At 42.8% G+C, this 20,133-nt stretch overlaps 4 protein-coding genes across 5 annotated transcripts; 2 read left to right on the top strand and 2 right to left on the bottom strand.

Annotated features, from left to right (window-relative positions):
• The first annotated feature begins 3,986 nt into the window (after nt 1–3,986).
• Nucleotides 3,987–6,040, top strand: LOC111593306 (putative elongator complex protein 4). The gene is made up of 4 exons (XM_023306000.2): nt 3,987–4,280; nt 4,344–5,317; nt 5,387–5,621; nt 5,691–6,040. The coding sequence occupies exons 1-4, from the start codon at nt 4,130–4,132 to the stop codon at nt 5,783–5,785; spliced, it is 1,455 nt and encodes a 484-aa protein (XP_023161768.1). The 5' UTR covers nt 3,987–4,129; the 3' UTR covers nt 5,786–6,040.
• Nucleotides 6,041–6,367: 327 nt separating this feature from the next.
• Nucleotides 6,368–11,002, bottom strand: LOC111594125. Its single transcript, XM_023307287.2, has 7 exons — nt 10,888–11,002; nt 9,499–10,711; nt 8,839–9,019; nt 8,296–8,773; nt 7,978–8,163; nt 7,339–7,917; nt 6,368–6,822 (listed from the first exon to the last, which is right to left on the bottom strand). The coding sequence occupies exons 1-7, from the start codon at nt 10,908–10,910 to the stop codon at nt 6,552–6,554; spliced, it is 2,931 nt and encodes a 976-aa protein (XP_023163055.1). The 5' UTR covers nt 10,911–11,002; the 3' UTR covers nt 6,368–6,551.
• Nucleotides 11,003–12,465: 1,463 nt separating this feature from the next.
• LOC111593655 (tetraspanin-11) lies at nt 12,466–15,474 on the top strand. Its single transcript, XM_023306544.2, has 3 exons — nt 12,466–12,846; nt 14,163–15,221; nt 15,435–15,474. Exons 1-2 carry the CDS (start codon nt 12,790–12,792, stop codon nt 15,213–15,215), a joined length of 1,110 nt encoding a protein of 369 aa, XP_023162312.2. The 5' UTR covers nt 12,466–12,789; the 3' UTR covers nt 15,216–15,221; nt 15,435–15,474.
• Nucleotides 15,475–15,535: 61 nt separating this feature from the next.
• On the bottom strand, nt 15,536–20,127 carry LOC111593642. Of its 2 annotated transcripts, none has more exons than XM_023306532.2 (5): nt 19,443–20,127; nt 18,691–19,377; nt 16,318–18,636; nt 16,050–16,258; nt 15,536–15,983 (listed from the first exon to the last, which is right to left on the bottom strand). In XM_023306532.2, exons 1-5 carry the CDS (start codon nt 20,040–20,042, stop codon nt 15,629–15,631), a joined length of 4,170 nt encoding a protein of 1,389 aa, XP_023162300.2. In that variant the 5' UTR covers nt 20,043–20,127; the 3' UTR covers nt 15,536–15,628. The 2 variants fall into 2 exon arrangements, with proteins under 2 accessions (XP_023162300.2, XP_023162291.2); XM_023306523.2 differs by having other exon boundaries at nt 15,538–15,983; nt 16,315–18,636; nt 19,443–20,126.
• Between the last annotated feature and the right edge of the window lie 6 nt (nt 20,128–20,133).

The following is a 20,133-nucleotide window of genomic DNA, read 5'->3' as shown; positions in this document are numbered from 1 at the left end:
TGCCCCGCCCACGCGCACATGAAAGTTAACAAGGCATCAAATAACAGGCGGCGGCCTTAAAAGGAAAAAAGGGTATCCTAGCGACCAAACAAGAGCATCAGGACATGAGCCAACAAATGTCCATCACAAAAAAAAAGAAACGAAAAAAAAACGGCCAAAAAACGTAGCTTAAAATGAAATGAAGCGAGGCGGGGCGTCGATGGGCATGGGCGGGGTCAGCTTAGCAGTCGAAACTTACCTGCGAGGACACACGCAGTACATGTGTGTGTGTGTGTGTGTGTCTCGCATGTCCTGCGTGCGTCATGTAACGCCTACAGCCTACAGCTAGAAGCGATGTCAAGCAACAAAAAGCAGGACAACTTCGACTGAATCAAAACTCAACAGCACTACAAAACAGCACAGGATAATCAATTGAAACTTTCAGTTTTACGACTGTGAAATATCCTGTAAGAAGTCCTTGCATAGATACAGAGGAACTCTTAATAGTACTTATGACAGATATGTTCGAAAATAAATAAACAAATCTAAAGTTGGCACTAGAAATATTCGTGTTGTTGCTTGAAGTCCAGTCTAGTATAGCAGAAAGGATAATTATGAGGAATATGAAAAACAAGCATCTTTAAGGCTATAAGTTCATGGTTCAAATTTCACTTTATATGCACATAGTTTTGTAAATAAACTTACATTTATTTATAACAACCAACTGAAAGCTAAGTGATAAAGACTTTCGCTGATCCGAGTTCAAACCCCTCTTGAGAGCTCCACAATGTTAAAAGTTTGGATTAATGAAAGCTTGAAAAAAGCTAAGGCTCGAATTCCTTTGCCAGAAATGAGATATGATTGTGATATAATCTAAGACATGAAGAGAACACGTTTTACTCTTATTAAATATATGACCTAGAAGAGCCTAAAGAAAGCAAGGAATAGGAAAATAAAATCTAAAAAATTTATAAAAACGTTCATATTAATATATTTCATGCCTCACACATTTAAAAAACGTGTGATTCTGATGAAATACTCTGCTAAAAAGGATGTCCTTAAGAACGCCATCCACACACACTCGGAACTGTCTAAATGAACGCCATCGCCAACACTTGAACAGCCTCTAAAACTCTCTCTCTCCCCCCACTCGAACTCTCTTTGTCTCCTCCGTTCGATACAGAAATCATTTCTTAAGCGCGAGCATCGAAAATGTCCTTTGGGGTTAGTCTGTAAAAATTCATTTAAAAAAATGTCAACGACTATAAAAATAAAACTGGATTTTAGTCGAGTTAATTTGTCGTTTAACTTCCTGTCAGCTGCCGAAACACCCAACTATTTATCACATATGTAGAGAGAGACAGAGAGACAGAGAGAGTAGAGACATAGAAAGAGAGAGAAAGAGTCAGGACAGCTATCGATGTGCAACAATATGTAACAAATGCTGTAAGCAGTTCTGGATTTGCTCGCGAGAATTATTCCAGCTTTAATTTCCCTACTCAAAGAATTGAATTGAATTTCCATTATTACCCAAAAGCGTGAAACATTATCGATATTTTGCTACTCAAAAAATATATAGAATCGGGATTTCCAAAGAATAACTTCCACATTTCAGTTGTTTACAAAAGTTAAAAAATTCGTCTGCAATAAAAATATTTGAAACCCTAAACTATTTTCAACTTTGTGGACTTATTGAAAAAATTATTCTCTATTTTCACTTTCTACGTTCAACCAGATTACCAGTTAATACTAGTTGCTACTATAAAAATGAACAGCTTTGTAGTTCATACTTATTCATCAGTCAGTCAATCAGTCAATCTTTAAGCGAATTGAATTGCTTTGAATGGCGACTTCAAATGAATGCCCGATTGGTAACTACTTGAACTATGTTTATATATTATATTACATATATATTATGCAATCAATCAATCAATCAATCAATCAAATCTAAAACTTAATTACTTGTGTGCTCTACTATCAATCGTCCATCAGTCAATCAGCTCGGTCAGTCTTTGAATTTTACATATATTATATAGTCTTTGCCCCATAGTCCACTATAAAATTAGAAATAGGAAATTGATGTAAGCTCTGTTTAAAACCCTTACAAAGTGAGCATCAGTCACTCAGTCAGTCAATCAATCAATCAAATTAGTATTAATTATGCTCATTACAATTCTATTAACGAATTTTTTGTAATACTCGTAGCTATCTCTAGCTCGTAGCTATATTTGCCAAGATCATCAGTAGTCAATCACTAATCAGTCAATCAATCAATCAAATTTTTATGAACCTAGCTCTATAGACAACTCAATATTGTCGTTACTCCAAGTTCTCAATGACCAACTTTTCTAATAGCTTGGCTTAAGTCATGATCAATCAGTCAATCAATCAATACTCACTGCCACAGCTGCAACAGTTTGAGAGCCACTCGCTCGGCACTTGCTGTTCTCTCGTTAGCCACGCGTCGTTTATATTTAGACTTCGACTCGCTGCCATATGTTTTCTCCTGATGCCGCACACAAAGTGCATATTTTTTATATATATCCTTTTCGTCCTGCCGCATGATTATTGCCAGTCCAAATATGAATTTGCTGCGCCTGCGCCGTTGGCCATGTCGAAAGGCATTTTACCATGCCACATAAATTCGTAATTAAAACGAGTCAAAGGATTCGAGATTTGAGAGGTCCTTTTCCACAGCCAGGATCGGCGGGTGGTGCTTGGCTGCGGGCCAGCTGCTGGTCAGTCTGACCATAAATTATACAAGGATACGCAATCCTTTTGCCAACACACACACATTTGCAATTCAGCAGGACTCGCCAGAGTCTGCCTCTATCTCTCTCTCTGTCTCTCTTATGTGCTTGCAATCAATAATGATTGTCCTGCATTGTCCTCGTCGTGTGTGCTGTGCACAGCCGTAATTTATTGTCCTTTGGCTGTTTACCTTTCCCACGCAGAAGGTTGACGCCATTCGCTCGACTGCCTAACAGTATGTCCTGCGTCCTTTTTCACTTTTTGCTGTGATTTTGACTTTTATATTTTTTGCGTGTGTCCTTCCTGGAAAGTGTCCACTGTGAGTTCATTTTCTCGTGCTAGCCCTTGGAGCCGTTGGCTAAACCCTTTGATGCGGTCCTTTTTCCATTGCTTTAGCCTTTTTATCATTATCCTTGTTATCTCCTTATAAGCAAAAGGCTTGCCTATCCTGTAATTAAAAAGACAGCCGCTGCATCCTTTTAACGCAAATTGGGCATAATTATCCTTCCGTTGAAAATGGATGGTGGGCGTGACAGCTGCCACAGACGCTTAAGGATAACGCGCAGGATGTTTTATTTGCTAAATTGTTGCCTGTGCGGCCAGGAACTTCATCTAGATAACGCTTGCTACGTTTAAACAAAAAAAAAGCAAGGTATTACATTTGCCAGGATTGAAAACCTAACAGTTTAGGGGTCGCTGTGCATTGCTAAGACATACAGTTTGAGTCCTATTGTAGCAAACATCGCCAGATGGCGAAGAGTGAAAAAATCCGATAGAAATTTGGGCACACTGCGTGGAAGTTCGTCGATTACAGTGTGCTACATTTTTCGTCCATTTTTAACATATATTTTTAACATATCAAAAAAAACATCACATTTTGCCAAAAATGATAAAAGCATATATTTATTATAAAATAATAATATTATAATACATATAATAATATTATTATAAAATAAATAAGTCGAATCGATTCAAATATCCCAATGCACACAAATAAAAGTCCAGAATACTGCTTATGTCCAATTTTAGTTCATTTTGATACACTAACACATTCCAAATAAACCCGCCAACATAAAAGTGAACGCAACTGACGCTAAAAGAATCCCATTATGAGTTGTAACTGTTACTTATAACTGTAAGTAAATAATAGTTTACCACTCATTAACTATTCATCTGTAATATAATTATTTTTAATTATACTAGATATGCTATTTGAAATGTAGTCAAATTAAATCCCGTAAAAATACTTAATACACAGTATAAATACCGAAATGTAGCTTTCGCCCAATTTTAGCTCATTTTCCCTTGCACACATTCACATTCTGTCTTCTTTTTCCCGGCAAACAAAAAAAGAGAGAACTGATAAAAACGTAACGCAATAGTGGAAAATTGTTGAGACATGACGAGTTTTCGCAAACGGACCGTGCAAAAGCCAATCCGTGGCACACGCACAAGCCCCCACACTGGCCAGGTGATCACCTCCAGCGGTAATCCATCGCTCGATCTGATTTTAGGCGGTGGTCTGCCCATCGGCTCAATTTGCCTGATTGGTAAGCAACGCAATAAAAACTCGTCTGCTAACTGTTAACTGTTTAACTATGTGTGTTCTTTAGAGGAGGATCGCTTCATGACGCATGCCAAGGTGCTGGTCAAGTATTTCCTGGCTGAGGGTCTGCTGTCTGAGCAGGAGCTGTTTCTTGGCAGCTTGGATGATTTGCCTGCAGAGATGTTGCGTCGCCTTCCCAAGCCACTCACCGACGAGGAGGTCGAGCAAGAGCAGCGCCAGGAGCAGGAGCAGCAGGCGGATAAAAATGGTCTCCGCATTGCCTTTCGCTATAACGATTTGCCCCTGGTAAATTCCGAGCAGGCCACAGCGAAAATTGGACATCACTTCAATTTAATGGAGCACATGGATGCCATGATGCTCTCCTATGCGCATACCACTATTTGGAATGATAAGAAAGTGAATCCAGAGGATTATGAAGATTTCGATGTTGCTAACGATACGGAACAGCCAAGCGCTGGAGGCGCTGATTCATTGCTGGATCACATAGAGTCGATGCCGTACTCTTATGCCCAGGCCGTGGGATCCAAGGAGAGCCAAGATCCGGAACCGAAACAGGCTCCAGATGCTGCTGCTCCTGATGCTGCTGACACTGATGAAGCTGCTCCAACTGAACAGCCCGATGGCTCCAGAATTGCCAGCAACATCAACAACAACAATAATAATAATAATGTGGATAACAGCACTGCCAACAATACAACAAGCACAACTGGAACAACAACCACAACCACTCCCACTGCATCACCATCAGCAGGCAAGCCACAATTTTTTTACAATGCACGCTACGATCGCCTGCTCAACTATATTCAATTGCTGCTCAACGATTCGATCTTCGAGCCGGGCACCAATATGCAGGAGAAGAATCTGTGCAGGGTCTGCTTAACCTCGCTGGGCTCTCCACTGTGGTACGATGATCACTTTGCCGAAGACTTGCTCAAGTTTCTAACTATATTGCGAGGCAGCGTGCGTAGCTGCACAGCTGTTTGCTTCATCACAATGCCCATGCACCTGATAGCCAAATATGTGAGTCTAGAGAGGCGAACTGTGATTCTTCTATCATATATTTACATATGTTGATTTGTTTGTTTACAGGACAGCAGCTTGGTGCCCAAGATTCGTCAATTGGTTGACTATGCCATTGAGTTGGAATCGTTTGCTGGCTCCGAGCGTGAAACACATCCGGCTTTCAAGGAGTACAGCGGTCTGCTGCACCTGCACAAGATGAGCGCCATCAATACGCTGGCTGTGCATATGCCGGAGACCACGGATTTGGCTTTCAAGCTGCGCCGCAAGAAGTTTGTCATCGAAAAGTTGCATTTGCCTCCAGGTGGGAACTGTTGCTGATTTATAATGACTATACGAATCTTTTAAATATTTCCCATGCGTTCTCACACAGATCTACAGGAGGCATCGGAGCAGGCAGCCAAAGGCGCGGATGTGTTACCGCTACCCAATTGCGGCGTCCGTTCAAATGTTTCCATGGATTTCTAGTGCCTGTTTTTGGGCGCCGATATTATGGCCACGTTGTGTTGGTTATTTCATTAAACCTATACTTTTTTATATACTCTGTCTCTGCGCAAAATGAAGGAAACATAAGGAAGCCAAGCTGTGCGAATACAAATCAAAAGTGAAACCCACAGCAAATGCTGAAAAAAAAAAAAAAAAAAAAAAACAAAACAACCAATTATATACACAATAATATAGTGCATCGGCGTTTATTGAACGTTGTTGCCGTTAGTACAACCGATTTTTACAAATTTTATTTCTTATTTAAAAATAGTTTATAATAATATTGTACACAGAGTGCGCCCACAAACACAATTTCCATATATACATTGTATAAACAATTTTCTAAAAAGAAAACTAAAAAATGAGATACGAGCAAACAATTTGTAAGATTTTATGTAGTTATATATATGTATGTATTAAAACAACAACAAAAAGCCATTGAAATTTTTTTAAAATTAATATACAATTCGATTTTTTAATTTACGATTATAAAAAAAAATTAAGTACAAGTTCAATCTGTTTCCTTCAAAATTTTATTTACATATCGTTGAAAAGTGTGTATATGTATATTTAATAGATCGTGTTTCGATTCTGTCTTTAAGGATTTTTTTATCGCTTACTTACAAACTAGTAATTTAAGCGCAGCGAAATTTAAAATTGTAATCGTAAAAAACTGAATGAGTATGAATATTTGTTTTGTTCGATCCTCAACATATCTTAAAAAGTTTATAAATTATTTGCAGTTCGTTCAAACTGCTGGACACTTAAACTTTAGACTTCTGCGATATTTGCCGAGTTCCGATTTCAGCTTCATGTTCGGTCGCAGCGCATCGGCAAAGTATTCATCGCACGGTGCATACGTCATGTATAGTATAAAGTCGGCTGCCTGCAGTCCATCGGGCGTCTGATAGCATATCTTGGGCAGAAGCAACCGGCCCTCGTACTGGCATTCCAATAGCTTGTTGCCCAAACTGCTCTCAATTGCCATCTTCATGTTGGTGACGCCGTGAACCTTGATGCTGCAAATGGACAAGAGGTATCATAACTATATAAATATAAATATACTCGTGTGGTCATGAGTGAGTATAAGTTTATCTACCAGACTATCTGACAATACTCCTTTTGTTTCAGTTGGATGAGACACACCATCATTTAGCTGGTTAGCATCAGCATCAGGAGCCTACGCCTTACTCTACTTATGTAGCCACTACATTAAATCCTACCTCAAGAACAAACAGAAATCAGTTGAAGGAAGATGGACCTCAGAACTAAATGTATGATCTAGTATCTATCTATAAGTAAATATTTTAATATGAATTCCCATTGCAGTGGCAACACGTTAGTTAAATCGGGGACATATAACTACATATCTATCTGCCTGATCGGAATCTACAGTCGACTCTCAGTAAAATGGTCATTTTATCTGTCTAACCGGATGCCAACTACTTAAAAGCTTGCTCCTTGTAGCATCTAGATCGGATCCTACTGTATGGATATATAAATCGACAAGCTGCCAAAGTTTTCAACTCATTTACTTGTTATCCTCGAGCTGTAGCAGCAGCCTGTACAGCACCAGTTGTACGAACAGTCGAATCTCCAGATCTTTGTCCATTGTCAGAGGCAGCAGTACATCGATAATGCACTGCAGTTGCTCCAGTTTGATCGCATTGTACTTGCTGATGCAGTATATGTGTAGCACGGAGATCAAGGACAACTGCTGGCAGGACTTGAGCTCAGCCAACTGCTGCAGACGATTCAACAAGAGATCTACGCTAGGCAAACAGCGCGCCACCAGACATTCATACATATATCGGATATTGTCCCGCTCGTTGGGTGCGAGCAGTGCTTGCCACAGCTGATCTGACCAATAGCTGGGACCCTTGAAGGTTATCCTTATCAAGGCTCGAGCAATTCGCATCTTGATGCGATGATCCTTGCAGTTTTCTATGTAATCCTGTTTCGTGTCAATCATCTCGTTGTTGATGCGCAGCAGCTCGTTGAGAAGAGGATGCGTATCCGTTTTGCCTTCAATAACAAAATTAATGTAACTATCCCGTTTCCTGCAACTCGTAAAGAAATAATTGTACTGATTGATCAAATATCCATACTCGATGCTGTGAGAAGGATGAAAAAAACGGATGAGATTGAACTACAAGTTAGGCCGGTCTTATTACCATTTTTCGCCAGACAGCGGATTACCCGAGAGTAAGCCACGTATCAGCAGCGATGTGGGCACACTCTTAGTGCAGCACAAAATGTTTATATTAAGGAACTGGCTGGCTTCCAGGACATCATTAAGGATCTGATCACTTTCCTCAATGGACCAATGTGCGGAGGCATATTTCACAATGGCTGTGGCGCTGTAAGTGGATAGGCAACAAGGAGAATATAAAGTAAAAGTAAAAATATAGTTAAAATACTTGATAAGAACTGATCGAATAGATGGTACCCTCTAGCCGGGTATAAGTAGACTTAATAATTGATGTACTTACACCAAGACACTATCCGGATACTGCTTGAGGTATGCTATCAAAGACTTGATTATGCTCTCATCCTCTAATCGAGCCTCGATTCCATTCAATAAAGTAGCTATACGCTGAGCTGTTAGAATTGTGCCTTGACTAAGCAGTTCCGATGGTTTAAGATTGAGCTCGGCCAGTTGGTTCCAGCTGATGAGTCTCTCGCACGTATACCAATCGACACCTCGATGCAATACAAAGGCTATCTCCTCATCAGTTACACACTCGAGTTTGTTTACCAAATATTGCTGCATCTCGTTGAGGTCCGTAAAGCGCTCGAGGTCATCGATATTCAAGTCATATTGCTCCTGGTAGAAATCGAGAATATGCATTCTATCACTCGTACTCTCCAGTTTAAGACTGAAAAAGAAGGAGAAGAGGCGCCACCAGCCATGCTGAGCCTTCGGCAACTTGCTCATCTTCTTATGCAGTTCAATGCCTATTTTGACGTCTAAAAACATATATTTATGGATGTATTATGCATTAGTATTTAGTTTGGTTTCGATTTTGTTTTACCTGTGCGAAAGATAATCACGTAAAGACTCTTGTCAAAGTGAACCAGTTCCTCATTGATATTAGTGCAAGTCGCAATTTTCGCTGTAAAACGTTTGTGATCCCTACAAAAATTATCGTTATTGCTGCAAAGGGCCCTCAAAAACTGTATATAATCGCCCAGTGAAAAACTCTCAATTGTGGGCTGAAAAAGAGTGCAAGAATAATAACAATATAATTTTTCATAATTTTTATTTTACATTTTATCATAAAAAAACTATTGTAAACAAGTAAAAATTTTGCATTCTCTATAGCAGTCTAAAAACTTGACACGCTCTAAAGGCTGGGACATATTATTTATTTTTTAATTTATTTTTATTATTTATAGTTCTATCTATGACGAATGTAACCCTCCTGCAATTTGAAAAATTCTAGAATACAGTCCATCCGATTTGGCCCCAGGTCAACTCAACTTATAAAATTTTAGGTTTCTAGCTCTTAGCATATTTTTGCTGAGTGCTACAAAAATAATGCTCAAAATATATTAGACTTTCATTCAAGAATCTAAAATCCAGACCCAACATTCTTCCCTATCTTTTCATCTACCCCAAAAACTTGAATATTTAGAACATCGATTCAACTTAACCTCAATTAAAAGAAATTAAAAAAGACCCTGAAACTTACCTCAAATATATCGAACATTCGATTCTGTGCCTCGTAACGCAAAGTTTCGTGCTGCATTAATTTGACATGGCCGCAAATCTTCAAGATTAATGCCATTGCCACGTGCGGCTGGCGAGGCTGCATGCTACGCAGCCAATGAAGCAGGGGCAGGCTCTGCCAGGGCACCACGACCAGGGCCTCCAGAAACTGCAGCGTTCCACTATTCTGGACAAACGTCTTGATATTCTGGTCGGGCAGCACATAGTCCTCGGTATCGTAAAGTTCCGTTTTATTGGTGGTAGCCAGGAACTCGTCCAACAGATTCACTCGGAGCAGGTCCGCAATAGTCGAATGCAAGAGAAGGTACTCAAGGGTCCAACGGACGACGAGTTTGTTATGGTTCCTAATTAGTCGCTGATAGAGTATTCTTAGCCAGCTAAGCCAATCGTTATCCACACTACAGGCCACAAAGCGTGGCAGGTGGCCGCTCAGCATGGGCAATACCAAATGTGAATCCTCCTTCTCCAGCTGCTCCAGGATGACCACATAGGCTGGCCAATGGGGCTCCACGCTGTTGAGTACCTTCTGCAGCTGTGGATAGGTCTCGCCATCGTTCTTGGCATCCTCGCATTTGCTAATGCTCAACAACAACTTGCGCATTATCGAATAGGCCAATCTGCGACTCTCGCTTAGCTCCGACTGCAACAGCTTTTGTATCACGATGAACAGCTGCGGCGAGCAGGTGTACTCGAGCCCTAGTTCACGCACAAAGTCATCTAGCAAGTGCTCCAGTATTTTCCCAGCATGCGGATGCAACGGCATCTGCTGATTCTCAATGTTCACCGAATCACACAGCGATATCGATGAGAGTTTGCGCAGCAGACATAATCCTGACCAGGGATATTGTTTGGCGTGCGCCTGCACTGCATTCAAGACTTTGGAGATTTGCTCCTGGTTCACCTGGTCGCTGGCCCTGTCCGCAATTACCACCGAGATGAGCTTGTCATAGAGCTTGGTGCCAAACTTGACATCTTTGGTGCTGTTAAGCTGGCTGTAGATGCTCTGCAGCACCCGCCGCAGCGCATCCTCGTTGCCCTTCACCTTGTGTATATCGATCAGATCGCACAGCATGTTGTCCATTTCCACATTTTCGCCATTTTCCAATTGACCGGTTTCCACAGTCTTTGAAATTTGCATTGTTTTTTTTTTGACTATGTTTACTAATGTGCTATTCCTATACAAAAATATGAAGTTATGTATACGATTTTCGTTATGATATTTTAATAGTTGACCCAAATCTCAATGGGAAATGTGTTTACATAAATGCCTCAGTAAATTCAAAAGAAAATCAGAATATTATATTTGTGAAGAATCGACAGACTCAAAGTATTTAGAAATGATGCAGCTCACCAAAATTGGACTATATTTGGCATAGTAATGTCAGCCTAGTCTTAAAATATTTCTTTAGATTAATTTGTTAAAATTCCTAATCCGAAAGTTAACAAAAGTTTCTAAAACCCCACAGAATGACTGTAAAATTGTTTTATATACTAATTTGGATACGTAAAACCGCCTAAAAATAAATTTCCTGAAATCTTAAATTTTCCAAATTTCACTCAAACAAATTCTACATACTTTTGAAATTTATATAAGATTTGATTAAAAAATCAATCTATGAAAGCAAACCATTATGAAAATCAGTTAAGTTTTGACAGAGTTGTAAAGGTTTAAGAGACTACGCTAGTCGAAAAATTATAAAATAAATAAATATTTGCTAAGGTTAATATTATATTCGATTATTCTTCTGCTTGTCAATCAAATCACTTTCTAGTTTCAATTTTGTTCTATCAATTAGTACGTTTATATTTCGCCCTCATCTTAAAAGCTGCTCAAGTTCATTGAACGCTTCACCTCTTAACCCCAGCTCCCAATTTGGATTAGTTCTATGCACTCATTGTGGGGCAGTTACACTTTGCATCTTAGCCGCTGCTGCAGGGCTTTCTAATTGCCCAGCCAACCCTTGGCAAGTGCTTGGCACCCACACAGCTAGCGACAGCGCACAGCGTACACAGCTTTGACCCCAATCCCAACCCAATAGAGTGAAGTAATGAATGATTTAATGGGCCACGAGTGCGGGGAGGGGGTTAGTTGCATGGTTGAGCTATGCGTATTGCGCAGCAGCAGCGGAAGTGCCAGCGCCATGTGGATCACAACGGTAAAGTGGACAGCAAACTAGTAAGAAAGAGTGCGAGAGCGTGGAAATTGCAGTGGGAGCGGGAAAGAAACTGTGCGCTAAAGAGAGAGAACAAAAGCAAAAGCAAAAGCAAGAGCAGCGCAGATCAGCAAGAAAATACAATTAAAATGTCTCCAAAAAAGCAAAGAACGCGCTCAGAATTAAGCATTTGCGAGAGCTGATACAAAACTTCAAAAAGTAGCTATGGCGCAGGCAAGATAACCATTGCAATTGCAAACAACAGCAATTACTACTCTCGCTTCTCTTTACTATGCGTTGTTTTCGCTTATGCACGTAGCGGTACTTTGTCGAAATAGCCATTTAGAGCGGTGAGTAATAGCAGCTTTAAATTTACTTGAAATTCGTAGTGAAAATTAGAAATTTGTCTCAATAAATTGCTTAAAACTAAGCAAATTAACAAACTATTTATTTATTAATAACACTTCGGAATCTAAATAACTATAAAAGCAACCCTCGCTCATAGAAAGATAAGCCTGTCCAACAAGTTTTCCATGCAGAGTTCTGACCAGCTCCCATGACTGTAATTGTTGTTGTTGCTCTATTGTTTACAAGCGGTTCCATTTGACTGCAGCTGCAGACACGACAGACCAAAAGAGCGAGAGAGGGAGAGTGTGACAGTCATAGAGAGAGTGTACAAGAGAGTGAGAGAAAGAGAGGGAAAGAGAGAGAAGGAAAGAACGTGAGCCCCCGATCATAAAACAGAAACGTGAGCGTCAGAGCTTGGCTGAGCTCTGTCTAAAAATTCAGGCGCGAGCAACTTGCCACAAGTTGGGGCAACAACATTTGTGCTGCCGCATCTGCTTTGAGCTCTTCAGTCAATGTTTTGCCGTCAAGCGCGTCGTTTGTTTGTTTTCAAGAAAAACCGTTGAAATTTTCAAAAACTTCGTTTCTACACTTTGTGCTTTTTACAACTAATCAGCTAACCCGCCGCAGAAATGACATAAAACAAAAGCATTCTATGTGCAACCAGCTTGCCACCCACATGCTCCACAACGCTGACCGCTCAATTGTGTACAAATCCACTTAATTAATTAAGAAACACCCACAAGACACGAAAGATGGGGCGCTGTTTCAATCACAAATTTGTGCTTAACTTTTGCAATTTTTTATTTTTGGTAAGTTTTATAGATAGACGTATATATATCTGTGCATGTCTGTATAATGGGTGAAATCTAGGCCCTATACTCGTAAAACTTCATTTGTTGCAGTTCAGTTGGGTGTAAACTAAAGGGTCCCTTGGTTATGTGTTGAAAGTGAACAGAAAAGTTTTAAAAATAATAATTTATGTGGGTAGATCAGAGGGTTCAAAATGGGTTCAAGTACCAGACAGTAAAATGCAATAAAATCATTTCGAATCATTATTCTTAATTATAGAGCAATGTAATTGATAATATTGCCCTTAGATAACTTAAAAATTAACTTTTATACTCAGCTTATCTTTCGGAAATTTATCTGAAGCTGTTTTAAACACTTTCAAAATACTTTTGGACTTTTTATTTCTGAAAACGCTTGCTGTGAAAATTGTTTATTGGAAATGAAATGAATTTTTCTAGAGTACATATAATTAAAATAGTTTTTATCATGAGATATTTCTGAATTTGGAAACTCTTTTACACACTTATCTTAAAAATAGGCTTACTAGACTTTTCAGTATTTTTCCCAGACAGAATAAGTTATCAAATAGTTGAGAACAGATCAGTTTTTACACTTATCTTATCTACAGTCCACTTCTGCCCTATCTTCTTACCACGTTTTTCATTTTGTTAGAGCATACACATATCGTCTCTTCCATTTTACACTATTTTTTATTTGCTCGACTTTGTTTTTATTTTGGATATGCTTGGCTGCTTGAAAGCCATTTGAATTTGGCAGGTGGGCGGTGGAGGTGCAGGAGGAACCGTCGAAAAGTTTTTTCGCCAATGCTTTTTGGCTGTGAAAGAGGCGGACATGGCGCAGGCGCAGCTTGGCACCGGAAAGTTAACTCTAAAGCCTTCTTATAGATACCCTTTAACACGTATTATCTTCAGAGTCAGAGAGCTAAAGATGACATAGATAGGTGCCTTTAATTCAGAGATGAATAATATAATTATTGCACGTAATATTGAAGGTATGTGGCTTAGTTTGGCTTTAATAAAATTAACTCTTCTCTTCCATTTTCATGGTAGTCTATGCCAGATATCAGTGAGACTCTTGCTCTCTTACAATGTTACACATTTCTACTAGGTTTCACTGATTATAGGGTAGTTGAAAACAGGTAATAGCTAATTGGGGGGCGGGCAAGGAGGTTGTTATGAAGCTGACGAGCTCCAACTTCCGTTGCGTGTGTGCAGACCTCAAGCTTTTCACACAACTAGAAATAATAACAATATGAGCTGCCTTTTGTTTACACGCCCCCTCGCACTCTCTCTCTCTCTCTTTCCATCTCCTGCAGCTCTGCGGCACGCTGCTGATAGTGGCTGGCTGTTATCTTTATACGGACAACAAACGCATTCTGCTCTCGCGCCTTCTGGCCGCGCCCAGCGAACAGCTAAACTCACTGCCCCAGCCGCTGCTCTACTACATTGCCTTGGGACTGGCCATAGCTGGCTTCGTGGCTGTGTTGGCCTCTGTGCTGGGCTTCTGGGCCAGCTGCCTGCACACCTATTGCTTCCTTAGCGTCTACTTTTTGAGTGTAGTGGTGCTGCTGTTGGCTGAGTCAATCATCTGCTTGGCCATCACGCTGTGGCCTCACTGCTTGGGCATTAGCCTGGACGAGACGCAGATGGTGAAGGCGTTGCAGCGTAATTATGGCGTGCCCGGCCAGGAGCAGTTCACCAATGCCATGGATCTAGCTCAGACCCGTTTCGGTTGTTGCGGCATGCGCAGCTCGCTCGACTACGACACCGCGCTGTGGCGTCTCCAGAGCTATGGCCAGCGCAATTGGCCTGTGCCTCTGAGCTGCTGTGTGCTGGCCAATGCACCACAACCATTGGCCTTCCTCGATCCCAAGCCGGCGAACGAGACTCAGTGTCAGGCACTGGAGCGCTCTGTGTACGAGCGGGAGCGCTACACGGAGTCCTGCTTGGTGCACCTGGATAGCTGGTATCGCGAGCAGTATGGCATATTTCTAGCTGCCAGCTTGGTCTTGGCTTTGGTTGAGTTCAGTGTTCTGCTGGGCATCATACTCACCTGCACAGGCATTGCCTCGCAAAGAGCCAGGTTAGATAGCTCTCTAGCCACGCAATCCTTCAGCCAGAAGGGCCGAAGACGGCCTACGGCCAAATCACGTCAAGCTTTAGTCGACAACATCTACGAGTCGGAGGTGCAACTGCGTGGCCAAGCTGCTGGCACGTGCCTGGGCCAGTCATCAAGTCGACATGTGAGCAGCGAGGACTTCAAGGAGTTGTACGTCCAGCCCAGAGATCTGTACAAGCAGCGCCATAACACGACCTTTAAGCCCATTGCCAGCGACTATCAGACGCCAACGAGAAGCTACTTGGTTTAGCAACAGGTGAGCTAAACTAGCCTAAACTAAATATAAACTCAGTGAGAACTTAAATGATATATAGAACTAAATTAAAATGCATTGTATTTAAAAAATAGTTATACAACATTATTCAAACATTATATCTATACACAGAACATTTACAGTTTTGATTTTGAGGTACTTTTGCACAAGACTTAAAAACTAAACAAATGAAATTTATATTTATTCTCTTTCAAGCTAAACGGCAAATGGCACGAGGCACATAAACTACAAACCAAAGTATTATAAAACATATAAAATAAAGTACTTCAACTTATGTGTTAGATCACAAACGTAACGATAAGATTAACAGGGTATTTAGCTGAAGAAATAGTATGGGGTAGTCATAGGGAATGGCACTGGAGCTAAGCACAGCTCAATCAATGAGTCAATCATTTAATAAAGATCACATCGTCGTCGCTGGAATCGCTGAGTGTTTGTATGCGTCGTCGCTTGCCTCTCGCAGTTGCTGTTGTTGGCGCTGCGACGGGTGGTTGGATAACTCCTCCTCCCTCTCTTTGCCTTCGTCGCTGACGTCGCTGCTCCTTGAGTATGCGCTCGGCTCGCTCTAACGGACACTCCGAAATGTTGTGCGCTTCCTCATTGACAGCGCTGTCATCATTCACAACAAAGGAGCAGGGATAATATTGCGATGGTTCTGGCTCCACAGGCTGTGAGTAAATAGATTCTTCATCAAACCGACGCGGCGCAGGCATCTTAAAAGCGCCAGGGCGATGTACAGGACTCCTAGCAGCGAAACGATATAAAAACAATTTAGTTAAAGCTGATTCTGTGGAAGGATGCAAAACCTACCTAATACCCCTCAGGTACATGGCATGCGTGGTGGTGTCATTGTGTTCTTCATCATCGCTTGAGACTATAACAGAGTCCTTTAGATAAGCACCAAAGCTGCGTTCCGCATGCTCATCCTCCTCGTGATTGGATCCGCTTTGGTCTGCCTCTTCCAGAATAAATTCGTTAAACTTGGCGCGTTTGCGACGCGGAGGTGTCCGCAGATCTGGCTGGAAAGTAATTGTTGAATGAGTCAGGGAACAAGGTAAAAGGCTTCTGCTCTTACCACCTGTGTAGCAGGCACTTCCTCGAAGCTTTCGTCATCCAAAATTTGTGTTACCTCCGCCTTCTCCTCGTCGGATATGTCATAGGCCTTGCGCTTGCCTGGGCGACGCCGCATAATTGGTGAGTCCTCTTCTAACTGAGATGGCTTAGCAGCTGCATTGCTGGTCATAGTGTGTATGCGCTGCGCTTCTTTGGACAGGTGGCCATGCCCACGCATGCGACGCAGATAGTTCTCGAAAATACTTGGAGACTTTAGCTGAGCAGAAGGAGCGGGAGCGGGAGCGGGAGCGGACGTTCGATCCGGTGAACGATCAGCAGGTGCACTTATAGCTGTGACTGAGGGTTTGGCAGCTAGTTTCGCGGCTAAGCTCATAGCTGGAGCAGGTGGCGTTGGCTTCCACGGCGACATAGAATCCTCTGCAAAGATGTCAGGTGAGAAAATTCGCGGTGGAGTTGCAGCTTCTGGTTGATTTTTCTTAACTGAGCTCAGCTTCTGCTCGTCAGAAGCAATTGGTTGATTCTCCTTTACGCTAATCCTTTGCTCCAGCAGCTGGTCATGCAACGCTGTTGGCTGACTTTCCTTTTGTTGCAGTAGCTGCTCTTCAGGTAGCGGCTCTAGAAAATCGTTGAGATCCAGCTCGAGTGCCTCTGGCGTGGCTACAACAGCAACAGAATCCTGCTGCTCAGCCAGCTGATCAAAGGTCGACAAATCTTCATCCAGTTCGTCCAGCAGCGACTTCTTACTCTGTTTATTCTTCTGCAGTGGCGTGCTTGCCGCGCTCATCAGGCAATTGAGACGACTCAGGTTGGCGTTAAGCTGATTGCAGTCTGCTGTCGAATCCTTTTCAGTTGTCACCTGCCGCTCTCGCAACGGCGTGGAGCTGTGCCGTGCTGTCTCCGCCCATTGACTTTGATAGACAGAGGTGGAGACATCTGTAGTCTGCAGACAATCGTCTTCTGCTGTCTCCTGCTCCTGCCAATCCTCGTATAAGCTTGTCGCCTCATTATCTAGCTGCTCTCTCACGGTCTGCTCTAGGCGGCGAAGCTCTAACTGCTCCCATTCTTGCTGCAGCAGCTCGTGGTTATCCGCACAGATACCGGTCTCTTGCAAGCCCTCAAATATGTCCACGCAGACTTTTTCAAAGCCTGATTGCTCGTCCATCGGCTGCTGCAAATCTTTAAGCGTTAGCTCCGCACAGCTTGACTCGCCTTGCTCCAAGATGCGCTCCAAGTGCTCGCCGCAGACGGATTGAAGTATCTCGTATATCTTTCGGGTGCGCTGTTGCCTGGAGTTCAGACGCGTTGCCGGCAGCTGCCGCTGCAGTTGTTCCATCATCTTTGTATGTATATCACGCACAAAGTGTGCATTGCATTCAATCAGATAGAGCTTGAGTGCAATAGGGAGTTGCTTGTCCTGCAACTGAGCCACCAGATCCTGGTTACGTTGTGAGTCGCTGACCAAAGGCTTGGTTGCCTGCAGCAGTCGCGTTATCTTGCGCAGGCGCTGCAACTGGTCCTGAGCACTGCTGCTAGCAGACAATGGAGCATTTGCTGCCGTCGGTTCATGGTCTTCCTGCGTGTCCAGCAGGAAGTTCTGGATCGGCACGCTCTGCCGTGCCGCTTGCTCCTGGAGTAGCTGCTGTGAGGCCTCGCTTACTTTGTATGTCGGTTCACCCTGCAGAAATTTGTCTTGGCTAAGCGCGAAGTACTTGCGCAGATCATGGCATTTAACTATCGGCTGCATGGGTTGCTTGCGCCCCTTTCCTGTGGGTGAGGGTGCCTGCGGCTTGGGTTTAATGGGCTCCATGAAGCGCTGCTCGCACCGTGGATGAAATTGCGGTGGCACCAGTCGTGGCGCGTGCTGATACAAAACGCTCTTGACCAACGTCGACTGCAAGAGTTTGCGATTCATTTGATCCTTGTTGGCCAGCATCTCCTTGAGCAGTTGCTGCTCTCGTCCATCTGTGACCAGTATAATCACATCACCATTTTTCTTCCTGCCTGTGCGTCCGATGCGCTGTGTAAAACGTGTCGGATTTGAGCTGCAGATATCAAAGCATACAATCAGCTCCACCTCGCCAACATCGAGGCCTTCCTCGCCAATGGAAGTGGCCACCAGCACATTGCATGTTCCTTGGCGAAAGTCCGACATAATTTGCAACTGCTCCTTTTGGGTTAAAGCACAAATTCCATTACCGCTTGAGTTTTGGCCAACAAAGCAACGCGGCCGCAACATCGGTCTGTGCTGCAACAGTAAACGTTGAATCAGCATCACGGATTCACGATACTCGCAGAAGACAATCGCACGGGAATCAGCATGGGACTGAAATTAGATATAGTTAGGGAATAAACTAGGCAATCACTGAATCAATACTACCTCGAAATGCTTTAACATCACCAGCCTGGCCTGTTCGTATTTGGGATGCCCAAAGTCTAGGGTAGTGGGCAGCGGCGCCACCTGCCCATTGGTCATGGCGTGCGTGGAGTGATCTAGAGGATTGTCACCTAGCTCTTGGCGAACCTTCTCCACCAGTCCCCTAAGCGCCACATCTTTTAGTACAAATTTATCTCTTCCTTGCTCGCCCGAATCAAAGTTATTTACAAAGACGCGCAGCCCATGCCGCTCGAGAAGCTCCAATGCGTGATACAAGCTAATGCACATGGAAAAGTTGCTGACAACCAAGCTGTGTTCCGGATGACGCTCACCCCTGGACACATTCTCCTGATAGCGGCTCTGATCGTATAGCAGATTGTTCCGCGAAATATTGCCGCGTGCTCCCTTCAGGACATTTGCTGTAATTAGCTGTCGCAGATAAGGATCGATAATTTGTAGAAGCTGTGCACGCGGCTCCTTGATTCGATCATCCAGAGGCACTACAATGGTGCGCATGTTGCGCTTATGCACATACTGTCGCACATCTATGGAGTCATCCCAGCGCACATCGAGATGAGAGATGTACAGATTGCGGCACACGGCAGCCACGTCTTCCATGGTACGTCCCGGTGTTGCAGAGAGAGCCAACATGCGGAAGTAAGGATTGCGAGCCATTATAGATTCTGTGACCTAGATGAATAAACTTATGTTTAATAAATATATATTTAACTCGATGTATTACTTGATTATTGAACCTGTGTGTATGCATATCGTCCCTTGGCCCTATGCGCCTCATCCACTACGAGCAATTTGATGGACATATAGGGGAATTGCAGGGCATCACGGTCGCCCGTGTCTAGCATATCCGATTGCACTACTTGGGGCGTGGCAAAGAAGACGCGTTTGGTCGCCCACAATTCGGCGCGTTTAGCACGTGGCAAACGTCCAGTTAGCTCCACGGTATCCTCCGGGGAAAATGGCATTATTGTTTGGCACGCAGTGATCTGTTGGGCAACCAGTGGACGCGTTGGAGCCATGAAAATTAATTTGCCCTCGGGATACCAGCGATGAAAATTGTACATCACAACCGCTGCAATGAAGGTCTTTCCCAAGCCAGTGGGCAGCACCACCAGCGTGTTGCGATAGAGCGCCGCTTGCACAATGCTGTGCTGATACGAGCGTAGTGGCAAATTGTTCGGATAAAGCCAATTGTTACCTGCGCTCTCATCGAAGCCGACACATTCGCTAATAATTCTTGGCTCTGATTCCGCTGGTGTATCGAGTAACTTTCCCAAAGCCTCATCATTTAATGCTAGATCGATGTCAGCATCATCAGCAGGCCAGTCGTTATTCATGTTTGCATTTAAGAAGCAAACTTAAAGTAAACTTAAAGCAAAACAAAACAAAATGCGTAAATTGCAAAACAAAAACAAATATGAAATGTAA

Source organism: Drosophila hydei, unplaced genomic scaffold (genome assembly GCF_003285905.1).
Source record: "Drosophila hydei strain 15085-1641.00,03,60 unplaced genomic scaffold, DhydRS2 tig00000060-arrow-pilon, whole genome shotgun sequence".
NCBI lineage: Eukaryota > Metazoa > Arthropoda > Insecta > Diptera > Drosophilidae > Drosophila > Drosophila hydei.
Note: the sequence above shows the minus strand (reverse complement) of the source record. Positions and strands in the feature narration are given on the sequence as shown.